The sequence below is a fragment of the Coturnix japonica genome, chromosome 1 (assembly GCF_054131305.1).
Source record: "Coturnix japonica strain WE chromosome 1, WE-NBRP24, whole genome shotgun sequence".
In the NCBI taxonomy this organism is placed as follows: domain Eukaryota; kingdom Metazoa; phylum Chordata; class Aves; order Galliformes; family Phasianidae; genus Coturnix; species Coturnix japonica.
In genome coordinates this window covers 121,386,355-121,405,963 of record NC_140663.1, presented here as the reverse complement: position 1 = coordinate 121,405,963, position 19,609 = coordinate 121,386,355, and the positions used below count along the sequence as shown (strand labels likewise).

General features: G+C 41.5%; 1 protein-coding gene, 1 long non-coding RNA gene and 1 other non-coding gene across 10 annotated transcripts in view; 2 read left to right on the top strand and 1 right to left on the bottom strand.

Moving 5' to 3' along the window:
* Positions 1 to 6,182, top strand: part of AFF3 (ALF transcription elongation factor 3) — a 305,750-nt gene extending 299,568 nt beyond the window's left edge. For all 8 annotated transcript variants that reach the window (XR_014941034.1, XM_085533184.1, XM_085533180.1 and 5 more), the window contains 4 exons: positions 1,624 to 1,717; positions 4,155 to 4,204; positions 4,343 to 4,557; positions 5,844 to 6,182. Coding sequence is in view for 7 of the 8 variants with exons in the window: in XM_085533184.1 (XP_085389310.1) it covers positions 1,624 to 1,717; positions 4,155 to 4,204; positions 4,343 to 4,557; positions 5,844 to 5,965 (481 nt within the window). In the remaining variant the exon portion in view is untranslated. The remainder of the gene's footprint in view (positions 1 to 1,623; positions 1,718 to 4,154; positions 4,205 to 4,342; positions 4,558 to 5,843) is intronic.
* On the top strand, positions 875 to 1,002 carry LOC116652829 (U6atac minor spliceosomal RNA). Its single transcript, XR_004306048.2, has one exon. It is a non-coding gene; the product is annotated as a U6atac minor spliceosomal RNA (small nuclear RNA).
* A 1,885-nt stretch (positions 6,183 to 8,067) lies between the features above and the next one.
* Positions 8,068 to 13,637, bottom strand: LOC146762667 (uncharacterized). The gene is made up of 3 exons (XR_014941134.1): positions 13,507 to 13,637; positions 9,095 to 9,186; positions 8,068 to 8,153 (listed from the first exon to the last, which is right to left on the bottom strand). It is a non-coding gene; the product is annotated as an uncharacterized LOC146762667 (long non-coding RNA).
* Between the last annotated feature and the right edge of the window lie 5,972 nt (positions 13,638 to 19,609).

The following is a 19,609-nucleotide window of genomic DNA, read 5'->3' as shown; positions in this document are numbered from 1 at the left end:
ATTTAAGCTCTATAATCGTAAATTACATTTACATTACGTGAAGAGAGATACGGTGATGGCGATAATTAAGCCTCTGGGATACCCTCCCGAATGGAGACTTCAGGATATACACACGCACCTCACATTCTATAAGGCGGCTGCTGATGGCTAGTAAAATGCTAAAATGTTGTTAAATTCAGATTTTAATTTAATATCTATGAAGTTAATACATCAAATACCTATTACATGGTTCCTGATTCTCAGTAAGTGGACATTTACAATCAGCAAGTGTGTTTTTAACATCTATTAACCATCTGTTAAAAGCCCAAACCGAATGCATCTTCATCCTCCGTAAATAAAAGAGTCCTAATTAATCATTTGTATAAAAGGAACCGGAGTATTCAGAGGTGCGCTCTCCTTTTAAACGCCCTTCCTTTGTCACCAGTCGGGATGAGCACGGGGCACGGGAATTGCTTTAAAAATGCTTAGGTGGGGAATTAGTGAAAAGAGGCTAAAAAAGAAACGAGGGGAGAGCGGTAGGGGGGATAGAAGGGGGGGAGAAGGGGGGAGGTGGTAGGCCGCTCCCTCCCTCCTGTTGCCTGCCAGCCGCTGCCCGTCTGCCGAGCCGAGGCTGTCCTCCAGTGGCAGGCGGCCGCAAGTCGCCGGCTGCCTCTGTCTGCTGAGAAAGGATGCTGGGCATAGGCAGGACAGACCCAGAATGGCTAGTTCGTTATGCAGGGATGCAGGCTGCTGGAGTGTAGTACCAGGATGAGGCACCCCAAAGGGCTAAGACCTGGGAACCAAGCTGTACAAACCCTTCTGAGCACAGTCTGCTTGGTGGTTCTCTTCATGGCCTGCCATGGCAGTGGCACCCAACCTAGCTTTGCTCATGAAGATACTGCAAAGCGTGAATGATCATTAGCAGTCCGCTTCCTAAGGATGGAAGAGGCCCTAGTGGCCAGTGCAGCATGCATAGGGTTAGGGCACTGCCACGTACTTTGTGGCATCTAACCGTGTGTGGATATGGAGCTGTCGGAGTGGGTCCAGAACTAGACCACTAAGATGATCAGAGGGCTGGAGCACCTCTCCTATGAAGACAGGATTGAGGAGCTGGGCTTGTTTAGCTTGGAGAAGAGAAGGCTCAGGGGAAACCTCAGTGCAGCCTTCCAGTACTTTGAGGGGGCTTACAAACATGAAGGATACCAACATTTTACACAGTCTGATAGTGATTGAACAAAGGGAGAATGGCTTTAAACTATGAAAGGGCAGATTTAGGTTAGATGTTAGGAAGAAATTCTCCACTGTGAGGCTGTGAGGTGCTGGCACAGCTGCCCAGGGAAGCTGTGGTACCCTGTCCCTGGAGGTGCTCAAGGCCAGGTTGGATGGGGCCCTGGGCAGCCTGAGCTGGTGGGGGACAGCCCTGCCCATGGCAGAGGGTTGGAGCTTGATGATATTTAAGGTCCCTTCCAATCTCAGCCATCCTATGATTCTGTGATTCTGTGGTATGTAAAATGGAACAAAAGAGTGAACCTAATAGTAAGCAAAGTCAGTCTTCCACTGCACATTAGTTGGAGCATTTAAGATAATTTACAGGGATTACTGTTTGGGGACACACCTCACCTCCTCCTCTCCCTTTTATTGCAGTTACCGCTGCCTGGCCCTTCTGTACTGGAGAATGTTCCGACTCAAGAGAGACCACGCTGTCAAATATTCTAAAGCTCTTATTGAGTATTTCAAGGTACCTTTCTTAACGTGTTCTAAAATCAGTGTGCTGTTATAGTAAATACATTTTAACAAAAACAGTAGCTGCGCTGGGGTTGGTTCTTGTCCCACAAAGTCTGGCAAAGAGCCCACACTGACTTCAGTGGGAACTGTACAAAAGCACCAGAGGGCAACCAAGCAGTCCGCCATGTACTTGACAGAGCACCACCAGCTTCCCCTTCCTGCTTTACTTTGTGTGCTTCTGCTTCCTATCTCCAATCCCTGCCTGGTCTACAGCCTGGTTATTTTGAATACAACAGGAAGTCATTCAAAGCATTTTAATGTATTTTATTTGACAGGCAACCTTTTTCTGAAAGTACTCAAGGACAGAACCTTTATGGTGGAGCCCTCCTAGCAGTCAGTCCATCCAGCATTTAACCTACACGGAAAGAAAAATAGCTTCTATCTTTCTAATTAAATAAATATGTACATATAAATGCTTTAAGACAAACTGCTTTGGGAACCAGAACAGCCATTTGTCTTTAAACACAGGGCTCCTTTTCTGTTTTCTTTCTGCTTTTTTTTGCCTTTTGTTTCAGAGGAATGTACCTTGAAATGAAAAACATCCATCCTTTGACATTTTGTTAATAAAAAAATTTCAAATACAACCACCAACATTCATGACCAGATTTTAAACACACGAAGACAGTGAAGGAAATTGACAGATCTGTTATTGTCAAACTGAAATTGAAGTCACTGTAATTGCTTCTAAAATTTTAGCAATATATAATTCAATGTGTTATGTTTCTCTAACAATGACTTGATTTCAGGGGAAAGAAATATGTGCCAATTATAACACTTTCTTTTTCTTTACCAATTCAGAGAATGCCTGCATTAAGAACAGTACGATCAGGCTCTCAACCATGTAAAATGTCTCTTACTCGCAGACAGAAACTGTTTCACAGCAAACATAAAATGGACTTACACTCTGTTACAGGCAAGATGAGCTTGTTGTCTGCAAAGCTCCTGCTGGTATGGTGATAGCATAGTTTCACATTAGTACATATTCTCACCTTTGAAAGTAAAAATAAGGGAAAAAAATCCATTTGCCATAATTTTCAGTGGAAAACAAGCCAATTCTCCACTCATTTCATATGGAGTATCTAAAAGCTTTCAAAACCAAGTGACGTGAAGTGCTGACTGCATTAAGAGCTTCCACATACATTATCAATCAAAGAATGGTTTTAAACTATTTCACACATATTTTCAGGGAAAATCGGACGTACTTTTATTTTAAACAAGAAAAAAAAAACTTATTAAATCTCCTTTTAAGTATTTTATTTCCTTTATTTTATTTTATTTTTCAAATAAAAAAGTAATGCAGCAGAGAATTAAAAATAAAAAGCCACCATGAGAGAAAAGGTGTGTGAAGCTGTACGGTAAGGCAGAGGCTACTTAAATTTACAGTGGAAATATCCTTGATTCCATTTCAGTTTTCTCATTCTCCCGCCTCCAGCTCTGTAGGTAAATAAAACCTGCTCAGTTTCTGTTACAGTAGAAGGATGAAGGCCAGTAGCTCTGTAAAAGACACACACACACACATAAAACAAACCACTGAAGGAAGAGCCCACTGTGGGACACTCCAGAGCTACTCTTCATACCAATAGTGCAGAAGGCCAGGTGTCAAAATGCAGTTTTGGAGTGTGGGAACACTTGAAGGAATGCAGAGGATGCACCAAAGCTGGGAAAACAAGCTTTTTTTAGGAGAGGCGCAAGCAGTGTGCCCATCTTACTGGAGAACCGTGAAGTTAATGTGGTCATTGTGTATATAGAAACAGTACTGATGATGCCAGATGACATGCAGTTTTGCAGGCATAGAACCAACAAAACCCTAATGTACTGAAGTTGAGAAAGTTCAGTCTTGAAATCTTGAAGTAGAACCTATTTTCCTAACTCAGAGGCCTGCTAAACAGTAGAACAGGACAAAGGAGAGCAAGGGCAATAGTGTCTTAGGACTTCTATATGCCTAGCTATCTTTTATTAAAAGGGAAAAAAAAGATTCTGGTTGAAGTTCCATGATTGACAGGAATTAGACATTATAGACGTCCTGTAGGATTGCTCACGGCCTTCTGGTGTTCTGGTTTTCTCTATCACAAGAAATTCCAGCCTAGACCTTACAAGGAGTCTTAGCGCTTTCTTCTGAACTCCCAGGAAAAGGGTGAACATCAGCAAGCGTGTTTTCCTAGCCAGTCCCCATCTCAGGATGTTCAATAGCATGTGATTTGAGTCTGTGTTACAGCACCGCTTCATCACAACACCAAACCAGGCTCTCTGGGTTAATTGCATCATGAGAATTGAATACATCTCTCTGCACAATTTTTTCTTTATATTCCTTTACTTTTATATTGTCTGCTGTTCTTCATTTCATATTTTTACATTAATTATATTTTACATTAATTATTTTTTCTTTACAGAACTCATCGAAAGCCGCCCAGAACCCATCTTCTTGGGGTAACAGTGGAAAGTAAGTTCACCTGTTGCACAGAAACTTAGGAGCATATTCACTGTCAGGTGTTACATTTCCACACCTGCTGTATGTTCAGATTCTTTCATGTTTTTAAACCAAACACTTTTAAGCAGTGGTGTTAACATCTAATTTCAGGAGCACAGGAACTCCATCGCCCATGTCCCCAAGCCCTTCTCCAGTTAGTTCTGTTGGATCCCAGGGGAGCACAGGGCCTCCTTCCTCATCTCCTATAATCAGCATCCCCCAGCGCATCCATCAGATGGCCGCCAACCACGTCAGCATCACCAACAGCATCCTGCACAGCTATGACTACTGGGAGATGGCTGACAACCTGGCCAAGGAAAACAGAGGTGAGTGATTCAAGGCAGTGGGCTACTCTATAAGAACATCACACGTCTTGATCAGAAACAAATTGCTTTGACAGGAATCCTGTTGACAAAGTAGGGCTGTAGAGGTTATGTCCTAAAATTACCCCCCCAAAAAAATGCAATTTTGACAGCTGTCTCACTTAGAAGCATCTTTATATCACTGATTTTTTTCTGTACATTGCTGGTGACAGACAGATCACAGGTCACAGACGTATCTGCAGGTAGTATTCACTGCCATCTGTGTCATTCTGGAGAGAGAGGTTTCAAAGGGGGCAAGGCAGACTTGTGCTCCCAGAGTCATGGAGCTGGACGAGATGCTTCTAGCCAGACCATGTGACAAAGCAGAAGCACACTTCATTTCTGCAGAAGAAATGAGAACTTGTCCAACCTCCATCCCCCAAGGAGAGACAGATAGGAACAAGGCACCCTCACTCACTCTTCTGGATGAAATTTTCCCAGTTAAACTGATTTCACTGTATTTAAGGAAGGAATGTGGTCAGGATTCAAATCGAAATTAGGACACTTAAGTGTAGGTGTTTGCAGGTAAGTTGTTGAGTTAATCTCTCATTACAGTGGATGGAACTTTGTTCAGTACAAACAGCAGAGTTCAGAGGGCTGATCAGTTCACCTTGAAGATGACACCGGGATCCAATTCAGTTGTCTAACCATAGCTACCAAATGCCCTTTGAGGTGTCCTTTCCCGGACTGCTGCTCCGGAAGTATCCTGTATGCCCTGTGTTAGGTCAGCTATGTATGTATCAAGTGCCTGAGGATATCTCAAATAGACATTGTATACCTCTAAGGATGTAACTGAATTAAGTACCTATTGACTAGTTAGGCAGATTACTCTTTAGATTGGGATGATCATGTTGTATATGCCTGTTTTCATCTATCGAGGTAGTTTAGATATCTAGCGTATGTATAGATAGACACTCATGTATACACTTTTAGATTCACTTGTCCTTAATCTGAAAACAAATCTTGCCCAGCATCTATTTGTTTTATCAAGATTCAGTGGAAATTAATGAAAGGCAAAGCTGAAGAACTCACAGTTTTGTTCCTTCAAAAGAAAATTGTTGTGTATCAGCCTGTAACATCACGAGCCACGGGGCTTTAAAATTAATCTCGCTAGCACTAAACTTTCATTCCCATGAAATGTTCAGCTTGACTCAATTTGCAAGAGAATAAAACCTATTAAAGGGTGACAAATAGCAAATACAGCTTCACTCTTCTGATGCTGAAATCTTATTGGTTTTTTTTTCCTGTAGAATTTTTTAACGACTTGGATGCATTGATGGGACCTATCACCTTGCACAGCAGTATGGAGCATTTAGTTCAGTACACTCAACAAGGACTTCACTGGGTGCGGAATAGCACTCACTTGTCGTAATGACTGTGTGCCATTCACATGGACTATATAACCTTTCATGGATAATTCTGGACACTGTGCTACAGAAATAGTCAACCACAGCATTGATCCAAACAAAGGTGAATATTTCTTCAATGTTGAGAAGATGTTTTCTGAGAGTAGATATGTATCTGTGCATATGTACAATATACAATGATTTCTCTTCAGAATAAATTGTTCTGTTCCACTCTCCAGAAAATTTTCGTACACTAGAAATACTAGAAAGAACTGATCTGAATGCACAAAACATACCCTTTCTATTCATGTGCTGAAAAATTCAGAAACCAAAATCTCATGGGGTGATTGAACCAAGTGCAATAAGCACAAATCCCTATTCAGGAAAGCTCTCAAATAGACTCTTACCTTTTAAGCTTGTACTGAAATCCCATTTACTTCAGTAGAGCTTAAGCACACATACAAGGGTTTTCCTGAACTGAATGAATGAGGGCAAATCTCAGCAACAGAGAACTTAACTGCAAGCGTGGACACTTCACAGAAGTTCCAATATTTGTGCTCCATCTCCCTGTTACTCCCCTGCTGGGGCACACAGAGGAGTTGTGTAGCCTGCATTAAGATGGAGAAAGACAGCATTCCTTCAACGTGCAATAAGTTTTGACAGATTGCTTGCGTTTCTTTATCTCCTGTCTTTTTAACTCACTTGACCTCTTGTTCAGCTCCACACCTACAATAACAGGCAAAAAGCCTGAAAACAGACACGTTGATTGCATGAACTTTAAAGGAGATGGTGGGAAACTGCATTCTGTTACCAATAGTAAATGGATAAATGGGAATTGAAAAAAAAGAAAAGGCAAACTGCAATCCACTCACTAAAGAAAATGTGTTAATTTCAGCTCCATACAGACAGATATCCATAACAACTGTTGGCTTTGCATGGAAAGGCTTCATCTTACAGATTCTGATTTTCATATCTTTTTCACCTAGCAGAAGCTTGCAGCACATTCTTCTAGGCTGTACGGGAACACTACATGCAATTTCCTTTATCTGGGAAGCAGTGTTTTCTGCTCATCAGGCTAAGAACTGTTTCCTATCATAATCCTCTCACTCTTCATGCATAATCCTCAACTAGGCTTTAATGTTTCTTGATTTGTGGGATGTTTTCCATTCCTGTTGACAGGCTATGTTTTTCGTGCCAGAAGAATTAATCCCACAATGATTGGAGTTTAATTTGGGTCAGCTGAGGTCAAGGCCAGTTCATACCAACTGTGTTTGCCCTTAGCACATTTGTGTTTATTTTCAGTGGTTCAGACACATTTATTTTTCTTTTTCTATATTGGAAATATAATGTTTTGCTTGCTTTGCAATCAGATTTGTAGCCCTTACTCAAGTCAGCAGCTCTGGTGACTTCAATAGACTGTTCTTGTCTAAGTCACTAACTGACCCTTTGATTGTTGTTTTCTAATTTAATTCACAAATATTTTAAGGAAATGTGAGTACAAAAATCTCTTTCAATAGATGATGCAAGCAGAAGTAGCCACTGATACTAAGGGTTGATTGATTGGTCCTTGCTGCCTTTTTTTCCTCTCTGATTTTGAAGAGATGCATTTAAAAAAGATACCAAACAAAGTAGTAGCATGTTTTCTCAGTAAAACATCTCTGGAAGCAAAGGCTGTATTACCCTGTGTTCAAGAGCAGACTGGAAAGCATGCAGAACTCTGATACTGGCATATCTTTTTTGATCTAGGCTGCTAACAATAGGTCTGGCTATTGCTCAGACTCAGAGCATCACCCTGTTCTTTGACGCAGCTCAGCAGGGTAACTACATAAGGACTGCTCATCTCCAAGCCATCCCAAGCCAATCTTATGTGCCGAAAGGTGCTTGGATCCTTCCTCCCCAAGAGAACTTCTAAGATCAGGCAGTGGTAACCTCTTAACACGGACTTGAGTATTACAGCATGGCTGGCTTTAAGAGTGAATGTGGGCCTGCCTTTAGATGATAAAATGCACATCCTCCAAGTCCTTCGTCACTCTTAATTCCAGCTGTTACCCACCTCATCAGGAACACAAGTTGTTTGGTCCCAAGTATCACGGAAAACATGGTTAGTGCCTTTCTGTTTATTACTTGCCTGATCTCCAGCGGTGGGCGTCTACCATGATGTACCAGACCAGCAGCAGTGGATTCTGTCAGCTGCTTCAACATCATACGAAGGTACTGTGGAATTTCCAATTAGAATTGGATTCACTAATTAGATTTCCAATTAGTGAAATTCCAATTAGATTTGCTTCTGTTTTCTTTGATGGTGCCTATGATGTTTATCTTCAGATAATTTGGGGGTTTGGGAGCCCGTATCGCTATTTAATGTTGAGAAATTTTAGATGTGACATAAATTACTTGCCTTAAATGGAGTTTTGTTTTATTGCACATGTGGCATTTGAGTTTCAAGTATGGAACTCTGAAGCATGTTTATTTTACTAGGATCGGGATATATTTCTTAATCATGGTGAACTCTTTGTATGGATGTAATATGTCAAGCAACTTCAAAGAAATGCAAAAATTATGCTGTCCTGTTGTAACGTTTCCAAACACTAAGGATTTCTTGCAGATGATTGTCATTTCTTGTACACTGTTCTCATATTGAATTATTCCAGCCAAAATACCCATTGCTTCTTTGGAAAAACACACTGGCTTTTAGGTTGTGTGCTGGCATCATCTGTGTGGCCTGATGAGCACACTAAGCCTTAACCTCGGGTGGCATAAAGGGATGAAATAGCAGCCATTTAAACCAACTAGTCATATACATGGATTAGAGTTTTTGGCCTTTTTTCCGCTGGGTTTCTCACAGCTGTATGGCTTTTTTGGTGAAGTTATTTCCAATACTCTTCTGTGCAGACTTTTTGCTGCATAATAGTTGCGGCAGTTTAGATGGCTGGAGCTGAATGTGACGTGCTGACAACTAAGAGTTCATTTCATCTTCTTAGGGCCTGAACTGGAGAGGTGCATGTGGCCTTTAGGTCTGGTCCAATTAAGCATATGCTCCACATTAAGAACTGGAGCAGTTTCAGATATTCCACCATGATTCAAAGGTACTTTGTTTGTTCTAGATGCAACCAGTAGATGCCATCCTTCTTTGGGGTTCAGTGGAAGATGCTTACCCGCTTTAGACTGTTGTAAAAGCCTGTGAACATGCAGGTTTCTTTGCACTGTGGAGATGTGCAGGTTCATTTGGTGCAAGCAAGACATCAGCCTGTAAGAATCCAGAAGAATTATACTTAAAGGGAGAGGTTTGCTTACAAACAGAGGCTTCTGAATTGCTGATAAAGCAATGGGAATACATTCAAGTGAACCGTGTAGTGAAGGTGGATACAAGAAATGCAGAGCAGCGTACAGGATCCTCAAAGACAGCAAGATAATAAAGACCCTTGACCTTAATTGTTTATAGTATTCCGTAGTGGCATGAATAGATAAGAAGGACACATGCAAAAGTCCGCATGTGGGACCTGCCATCACATGGCAGGATTCCCCAGCTCATTTGCCTGTTTCTTTTAGCCGAATATCACAGGGCTCCAAAGGAAGATGCTTCAGTGAACAGAAGACCTTAGGTAAAGGAAGTTAAGAAAATCAATCCCTAAGTGTAGATACAAACACATATGTATATACTGTAAATCTAAATAGTAATAAAAGTCACTCAGCATGAAGGATATTACTAGTGCCTACCATTGATCACCAACTACTCATCATTGAGCAGCCATATCACCTCAGAACTGCAGTAACTGTTATCAAAATAATTTGTGCAGCTAATTAATTTATAAGCAATGCACCTTTGGGACTGTGTCATCGTATCTCTTTTGTATTACAAATGTTCGACCATTTTTCACGGCTACTGATTCAAATCTACATCACTGAAATGTCAGGATATCTTTTTTTTCCCTAGATGAGGACATACACTTAGACCTGGCTAATCTGTGCTTAGTTTATCTACCCAAGAGACTTCAGTAGTCACCAGCCTTAATGCATGTACAGTATATACTATTCGCTGGCTTAGCTGTAGGTTTTAATCCAAATGAAATTGGAATTTGCAAAATGACTTGGATTAATGGCATCTGTCTCAGATACCCTACAGATGTGACATTAAATGATTCATGATTTTAAGCAGGAAAGGTTGAATTTTATGTAAATAGCAGTGGATGAACTCCAGGAATTTTTTACAAGATTTTTTTTTTTTTAAGTGAAAAGATTGTCGAAGCAATATGAGCGTGAGTTTAATTTGCTGTTTTTTTCCCAGCTGTCCTAAATTTTGTGGAGGGTCACGAGTTCATGGTCAAAACTATATTAAGAACGTCTCCTTCTGCAATATGCTTTGCCTTTACATAATCCGCTTAATGCTTAGTATGTCAAAAAGAAATGTTTCTTTTTCATGACGAGAGCAATGTTTCCCTTCCTCCCTCCAGGGAGAATCCTCAAGCTAAAGAATAAAATGTCTTGGCGCAATGGAAATACAAACAATGCCTGAAGAATATGAACTTGTTAAGATAACCGTAGAGGCTTGGCTGGCACAGACCTAACATGCCTCTCATTTTGATATCTTTCTGTTAGCATTTACATCACATATTTGAACTCATTGTGTTTGAAACTAGAGAAGTAGACTGATTTTCATATCTTAAAAAGGCCCAATAGGTCTGATCGGTATCATAATTGTAATTGTTACATTAGCTTGTGCGCTGCGCACCAAAGGCTGGGAAGGCATGTAACTGTAGATAACTTTGTCAGAACTCATTTAGAAAAGCATTTGGATGATCTTATGTCTATTCTGTCTGGAAAAAAAGAGAGCGGTGTTTCTCGCCCAATATTGTTACATGAAAAATTGCCTACTTCAGTGTCTCCCATAAAACTGCCATTTGCCCTCCGTAACACCAAGATTCCATATCTAGCATTACCGGTTGCCATGCTGTCAATTGTTCTTAAGGTTAATCAACAAACTGGAAAAGTTACCGCAGGCCCTGTTTGCCTTCAGCTCACTAAAGCTACAGAGAGGAAAAAACACTGAGATGTGGAGCATCCAAGACTCTATCAGTTTCAAATGACTATGGCCTTCCTCACTGAGATGTAGCTGGATGTTTCTGAAGTAATTCCTTGCCTCTGCTTGTTGTCTGGCTCCTTTGCTTTTGGAAGTCTTCAAGTATGAATTCCCTTTCAGGGCTGTCTTCTTTGACAGTCCAAGCTCTCTTTCCACCTGGGTGCTGGAGCACAAAGCAAGTAAGCCATGGGATGCACAAAGGGCCTTGTAGCAATACAGCAAGGCTTCCTCTTTTTTGATCTATGTAGCTTGAATCCCAGCCTCATCCATGCTAACCACAAAGGACTCTAGTGGGTTCAAGGGAATGCCAAAAAAAAGAATACCAGGGATTTCCTCTGTCCCAAAGCACTTGTGGGGAGCAAACATAGAGAACAGCATGAATCATATAAGACAATTAGGTCTCCTCTTTCTTATGTGTACTAACACAGGAAAACTTCAACACTTATATGTCTCGTAGGACTTTATGAGAATTAATTCATGTGTGCAAATCACGATGTATTCTCAGAAGAAAAGTGGTGTTGAAGAGCTGTGGAAAAAACCTGATAGGCACAGTGGATGAATTGCACCTGCTAGCCCAGAGCCACAAGAACCTCAAATGTTTTAAATAACATTTAAGCTCTCGATGTAAGTGTCATAGTACATAAAACTCACACTTAGCACCGAGGGGAGTCACAGCCTAGGTGAAATCACCATTCCCACAGTATCTGTAACTTTGAGCCTGGCAGCAAGCAGGAATCACAGGAGTGATTCTGGGACAAACAGCGAATGCTAACAAAGAGGTGGGAGCCATTCGAAGAATTCCTTTTTTTTTTTTTTAATTATTATTTAATTTTTTTTAATGTTAGTAAAGCCACTTCGTCTTTCTGTGAAAGAAGTTTGCCTCCCCAGTCTCACCAAGAGTGTTTCTCCTAACAGCCTCGGAAACGTCCAACTTATTTGTTATTCCAAATCCATCTTCAAATGAATCCGGGCAGATATATTCTTTTAGAACAGCGCATTGCAGAGGACTAGTTGCTTAACAACAACAAAATATCTGTGTCTGTTTGCAACATCAGTTACTGATCTGGGAAGTCAGATACATTCTGATCACAATGTTCAGGGAAACTACTTTCCTAAATCATGCCATCATTAGCTGGCATCCCAGGGTGAAATTCCCTGCTCTCTTCTGATACATCACTTTTGGAACAACTGCAGAGCACTTCACCAAGGACTGAATGTCAGTCAGAACAAATTGTTTCTATTGCTCTTCACATTATTCAGTCAATGCCAAAAAACCCTTGCTCGCTTAGCGCTATTTACCCTTGTTCTATATTTCGTATTCTTCTATACGGAACATTCACTCTATCCACAGACAGAGAAAGAGGTATTTACTGTGGGGACATGTTCAGCATAGATAAGTAAGTACTTAATTATGGGCTCTTATTAAGACTCTTTTTCTATGCCTGAAAATATTGGAATTTTAAAAGGATTTTTTCACCTGTGCTTGATACTTTGGGCCCTGTCCTCACCCATGACACACAAGTCCATCAAAGCCCTTACTGCTGATGACTCAACTAGCAAGTAGCACAGCTAGAGGAGTTAAAGCAGCGCTAACACAGCCAGCGGCCTTTGGTTCAGGTGTTACAGATTTGCTTGAATGAGCATTGCCACTTGGTGGCCCCGCAGTAGAACCAACGGGAACTGTCAGCCTCACACCCGAGAAGGTGGAACGGAAGAGTAAAAAAAGTCCTGATTTTAAAACAGAAGTTGAGATTCACCTCACCCTATACTGAAAGTCTAAGCAAGATACATTAGAAGCACTTGTTTCTGTCATCTGGCTCCAGTGATAAGTTCAGATATCACAAAAATACAATCCCCACCCCAGGCTCACGATTGCACTTGTTGCTACTGAGAACACCTGCTGAAATTGGTAAAACACCACAAGGTGCACTGAGGCAGGATATGGCTGACATCGCTTTGGCAGGGAGCAGAGAAGCAGAAAATATGGAGGAGATGAAGAGTTATCTCTGAGACATTTAAAGCACGTGTTGTAGACTTGGACCATTCCTAGCCCACTCTCTAATTTGGTAGGCCCAAATCCAAAGCAGTAAGTAGTTCATCAAGGACTGAATGTGCATCTTTCTTCATGTTGGCCAAGGCCAACATTTGGTATTGGCAAAGCGAGATCTTCCTGTGCAGGGCCTCTGTGGATGGAGATAAAGACAAGCATAACAAAATATGGCCGTACAAACTTTGACACTTAGTTAACGACAGCTCCCTGCCCTCCTGTGTGCACTGTTAGTCAAAACCTGGGCTGTAGCAATGCTTGCTGACCAAGGCCCTGTTGTAGTGGGTGCTCTACACACAGTGACCCACAGACCTTCCAAAGATCTGCTGTCATACAGAAGCCAAAACCAAACCGTGCTGCAAGTGAGCAAGGAAAAACAGACAGGAGGGGAAGAGAGTACAGACCTCTGAAATAACAGGATGTTTAAATTTGTCACTACTTACCCAATCAGTAGCATTAATCACAGTAATCACAGTTCCCATTTCCTATGCTGAGTGTGGCACCAGTGGTTGACAAGGCAACGCAGCAGTCCCAGTGTGAGGTCCAGCTGCTGACTGTCCTCTTGGTCAGCGTGTCCAAAGTGCGCCCAGCCTTTTCAGCCTTTCCCACTTCCCCTTTTCACACAGCCAACTGTGAGCACCTGCCTAGATGAGGTACTCAACAATCAGACAGTGACCAATGTTTCTGTAGTTTTTCATATTTCATATTTTATTTATAGCCACAAACATTGGCAATATTTTTTTGTAAAAGCATTCAAGTCAGCATGGTTTATTTGCATCTCATAAAGCGTTGCTTACATTCCTTTCCAAGGGTGTTTTGTCTGAGGCTTCACTGACCCAGCCAAAGCTACAGCGGTTTATATTTCCGATGAGAGAAATCCTGCAACACTCCCCTACATAGCAGGCAATAGTGTTTACACCGGTTAATAAACAGAGTATTCTGTACAGTAATTTATGCTGTAAGATATGTACATACATCACTGTAGCAGCCACAAATGCTTTTAAACTGCCTTATTTATTAGATCAGTTAGCATTTCCCCCTTTGCTCCAGAATACTCTAAATTATCTTTTGCATTAGGTAATTTTTTAGTTACTGCATTTTTTGACCCTATTATTGAAAAAAGAAAGTATTTACGGTAAATAGGTCCCTAAAATCTGAGTAGAAATAGCAGATTCACTGCCCGTCCAACTAATATAGCTCTGATTATGATTAAAAATAAATATCCTATATTCTTAACTGCGTATTATAGTACGTGCCACAAATCATGTTCCACTTAAGATCGATACAAACAAGAGCTTTAGTAACTTTCACCTATTTCATTCTTCCATTCTGAGACAAAAACGTAATCAACCTCTTAATCTAAAATGTTCCCCATGAGAGCTCCAGTCTTATTCCTCCTTCAGGCAAAACTTACATTGGCTTTGGTGGGAGATTTACGTAGGTAAAGGTACAACATGAGAACATCAGAAAACAAACACGTCACCTATAAGCAGCACTTGTAGTCCTTCCTTTTCTTCCCTCAGCAAGAAACATAGGATAAATACTACATCTGCAACACTCTTATCTTGCTCCTTCTGTTCTGCTGTACAAGTTAAAATTAAGATTCAAGAACAATGTATTTGTTCCATTCACTCAAGCAAAATGGGAATCTTACGGAGATCAGTTCCAAGCCAAACTAGAAAATACAAGAAAATTTTACTTTTGTTTGTCTTCACGTTCAATTTTGTTACACAACCAAGCAGGTTCAGGCGTACAAAGGCAATGAAATTACTGATGACTTGTTTTACTGTTTGGAGATGTTGCTATGTCCGCAGTTCATACAAAACTCATGTAGCACAGTTTCTGGGATGGTGAAAAATCCTACTGTAATGTAACAGAATGAGCCTTAAGGATTTGTAAGAATAAGCACTTTTATATTAAAAAGCAAATATTAATTCATCAGTAAGATTACTTTTTTAATGTGACAATAAACCATGAAATCAACATCCGTCTGTCTCAAGTATGTCTCATCTGTCTCTTTCTTAAAGCTTTTTCTCATTGAAAGATTTGCCTGTTTTTGTGGTGCGGCTTTTGGGTCCCACTCATGGAAGAGGTCATTGGAAACCTTGGTTTTTAACCATCACACACTGAAGGACACAAACTGAGAGCCTTTGCTAGTGAGGACAGAGATGCAGCATGTTTTAGCCACAAGCTCTGGTTTATGAAACGCCACACAACAAGCTGCCCAGAGCACTAGAACAAACTGCCCAGAGAGGTTGTGGAGTCATTCCTGCCTGGGAGGACAGGAGGTCCAGTGCCACCTCGCCCTCTGCACATCTCAGCAGCTCGCTGGCAATCCTGCAATATGTTCCTGTAGGATTTTACTTCTGACTTGTCCTGGAAAAACCTGTTCTTCTCAGCATAATTCAAGGTCAGGAAAGAAGTCAGGCACCAGTGAGCCAGAGACCTGGAGGGCTCGTTATGATGATCTAGTCATACTTCCCAGCAAAACACAGGCCGTAACATTTCATCAAGGGATTCCTTAATCAAAGGCTAATAACTTGATGAAGAGAAGCCTAACCTTTTATTACGGCACCCTATCTTGATTTAAAGATGCAAAGTAATGAAGAATTTTCCATGTCTCTTGGACTGCTATTTGCTAAAAATACTGCCCCAGGGCTTCCGTTTGAATGCTATTAAAGCTAATTGCAAAGCCAAACCATAAAAAAAAAGAAGGAAGGGAAGGGAAGGGAAGGGAAGGGAAGGGAAGGGAAGGGAAGGGAAGGGAAGGGAAGGGAAGGGAAGGGAAGGGAAGGGAAGGGAAGGGAAGGGAAGGGAAGGGAAGGGAAGGGAAGGGAAGGGAAGGGAAGGGAAGGGAAGGGAAGGGAAGGGAAGGGAAGGGAAGGGAAGGGAAGGGAAGGGAAGGGAAGGGAAGGGAAGGGAAAAGAGAATATCTGTGTCTGTAGGACTACCTTGTGAATTTACACCACATATAGGTACATGCATTATCAAGTCAGAGTTTGTGACATATGCAACCTTAGCTTCTGATTTGTTATGCTGATGTTTGAAAAATGACTATGGAAAATCAAATTAGTAGGAACTCACACTGTCAGGAGGTCCTAGGAGGCACTGTAACAACACATCTCTGCTGACTTATAATGCGTTTTAAGACAGGAGATTTCAAACCAAGAATCCACACAGTTGGGCAGTCTGGGTTTCATTTTAAGAAACATCCACACATGACAGGAAGAGTCACATTGTTGTGAACGTGAGTTTGGCGCGAATATGAAAGGACCACAACAGCATCTGCATTGCAGCAGCACTTGTTGCAATGTTCCCATTTGTGTTCTGTCTGTGGGCTTGCCTAACTGCCTTGAGACACATCCGCAGCCCTCTCACTGCTACCCCGCTTCTCTAAAGGTATCAAAACCAAGCTTTTGCAGCTGTGGTCAGTTAAGGGCTTAGGCCTTAAAAGTTACCTAAACTTCAAAGATGTTGCATGGAGTAAAAGCTTCAAAAAGGTTCAGATGGAGCAGAAATAATTTGTTCTTGCTTCATCAGAACATATTTATTGACTAGGATGGAATTTAAGGGCCGAGGCTAAGATCCTGTCAACTAGCTTGAGCTTTTATTTTCTAATCAAAATGAAATACAGCAGACTTCACTGCGTATTGAGTTAAAACACAGCAGAGAATTTAAACTTAAATTTAACAGGGTGTACTGTACTTCGTCTTGTCTTGCTGCTTTAGGTCACCGTCTCACCAAAGTCCCCATCCTCATCCAGACAAAGCCACAAGAAGAGGATGAAGCTGTATTGTCTATTTCCAGACCTTAAAGAGAGGCATGATAACCATCTCGCAAAGCCTCTATCAAAGCACAAATAGGGGCCTTGAGAAGATGGAAGGCAGTTGGAACCCTAAAAGCATCCCAACATTCACTTTTGATTATACCTTTTCTCGGTGCGCACGTTCTGTGAATTTTACACTAAAGAAAGAAGTGACCCAACTGGTTTTGCTTCTACTGTTCAGCCATTCTCTTCTCTTTTCCGTTTGCCTTACGAGTGACAATTTAAATCATGTGTCAGTCACAACCGCCACATAATGAAAAGATGACATTCAGATTATATTGCCTTTTATTAAAGTAAAAAAGAGGTTCCAGTCACCACTATCTTCCTCATTTTAAACAACGCTGGGAATTCTTCACCATCCCCTTTACTCTCTCCAAAATTAAGTGGCCAGGTGCCTCCCAACACTCCCACAGTCTACAACAACAGACTGAAATGCACTTGCATGCCCGGTTCCCAGCTGCCCTTGAGGTCACTTGTCTAATCCCACATGAATTATTCTTTACTTTCCAAGGAGTTTTCAACATGAGAGAGGAAGCACACCTCCTGCTCAACATCATGGGAGCTCCACCCCTCTACACATCTTCACATCTAGGCACTTCTAATGGACATACCGTGCAATTCCAGATTACCCTGCATCGTTGCTCTTTGCAGTGTCTTGGAGGCACTACCAGAAAGCTAGACTTAAGGATGGTCTGAATGACTACAAAGTAGTAGTAAGTAACCTTACAGATCAGCACAGAAGAGCTCCCATCATAAAGTCTACACGGGCAGTGTCGGAAAAGCACATGAGAACTACAAAAACATGAAAGGAAAGTCATGAATAGTTTAAGGAGGGCATAAAAGCAGGCAGATAGCAAAAAGAAGCATTAAAAAGGCCTTTTTAAGATGAGGGTAAGGCCTTTCTTCTTTACGTGATAAGAAAAAAAGGAATAAGGAAGGTGAGATAAGGTCAGGTTGCTGGATAATGCAGACTGCCTGGGTAGCAAAATATCTGTCAGATGAAGTGAGATAGCAGGACTGTTAGAGATGCCAGAGAGGAGGTGGTTACAGAAGTTAATGTCTGAAGTGAAGAGCTCAGCACCAACTGCCTAAACAACAATACAGACAGCTCAGGGAAGACATCTACTCAGGGTACAGCTGCTAACCAAACAGCTAAAGAAATGTTCAGCTACTTAGTGAATGAAACAGTGAATAAAGCAGACGATATTCTCCCTCTATAACGATCCTCATCTGTCCTTATCCCTTCCGAGCTCTAAAAGACCCTGCAGGAACAAGTGGAGGTCAGAGAGTAAGACTAAGAAGGCAGGGGGTAGAGGCAGGGGCAGGACCATGGCAGGAGGAGACTGAAAAGTCTGTGGTTTGTTTATCTCTGAAAGAATATGTATAAGAAGAGACGTGGTAAGATAAATTACCAAATGCACCATGAGAAGATGTATCAGACACTTCTCTTTATCTTGCCATACAATACAAGAATAAAGAAATGTTCAATGAAATGAAGAACTCATGCATTCAAAGGTGATCAAAGGAAATCTCTGCCACATAATGTATAATTGGACAGTGGAAGATATCACCACAGGAAAGCATCAAGGTCAAGAATTCTGTAGGATTCAAAGAAAGATTGGATGGCTATATGGATCACGGGAACATTCAGTCAGAACAATTATGCTAAACTTTGGAAGTATAAAGGCAGGGCTTTGGAATTTAAGCCAGTATCTGACTATGGGAGAATAAAAATTAGGTTTCTAGAGGGGTACATTATCCCACATCTGTCTCTGAGGCTGATACAAGCAGGTGATTCTGGTCCTTTTAAGGCCAGATCATCAGTCTACACAATTTCTATTTTCCCACCTCTGCATCAGCTTCAGAGGCACTGGGAAGCTTTCCCTAGCTGCAACAGTGTCAGCAGATTCAGACCTGTGTTTTTCCACTAGCAATATGGCACCATCTGTAGTAAATCCGCACGAGGCATTTTCAGCACAAAACCATTTTCTTTATAACAACAGAGTGGAGCTAAGACTGGGGAGCCACAACCATGAAGATGAGGAGAGTGAGAATTTGATTCCTTCCTCACTGCTCAAGATTCAAGTTCAGTCTTGCTTGCTCTTGTCTTGCTTTCCCTTTTGTAGAGCTGCCAGCATCAACAAGGGCAAAGCTTAATCATGATCTAAGCTTAAGCCATAGAAAATAGTTCTCTTTCAGGAGGCTTGCCTCCTATTTCCTGGTGATATTTCCCCAAATGCTAATTGTTATTTTAATATAGGTGGATATACCTCCAAGTTCAGCCTCTCATGCTCCTGTGTCCCCTCCCTGGAGGTGCTCAAGGCCAGGTTGGATGGGGCCCTGGGCAGGCTGAGTTGGTGGGTGGCAGCCCTGCACATGGCAGAGGGTTGGAGCTGGGTGGGTACTGAGGTCCTTCCAAGCCAAAACATTCTGTGATTCTATGCTCTCTCAAGCAGAAACTCAACAACAATTCTTTGTCTCAACTAAACCTGAAACTTGCTTATTTGTACACAGTATGATCCCAAGCTGTTCTTTCTCCTTCTTTGCTCCAGTGCACATTTATTATGACTTGCGCTCAAAGGATTCACATGTCATAGGTAGACAGGTACAGTTTAGGAACCTATACATGCTGAAACCAAACCAAATAAAAACAAACAGTGAAACAATTTTTCCAGGCCTTTCCTGCCCTTCTGCTTGTTCCACACAACAGTCTCATGTAC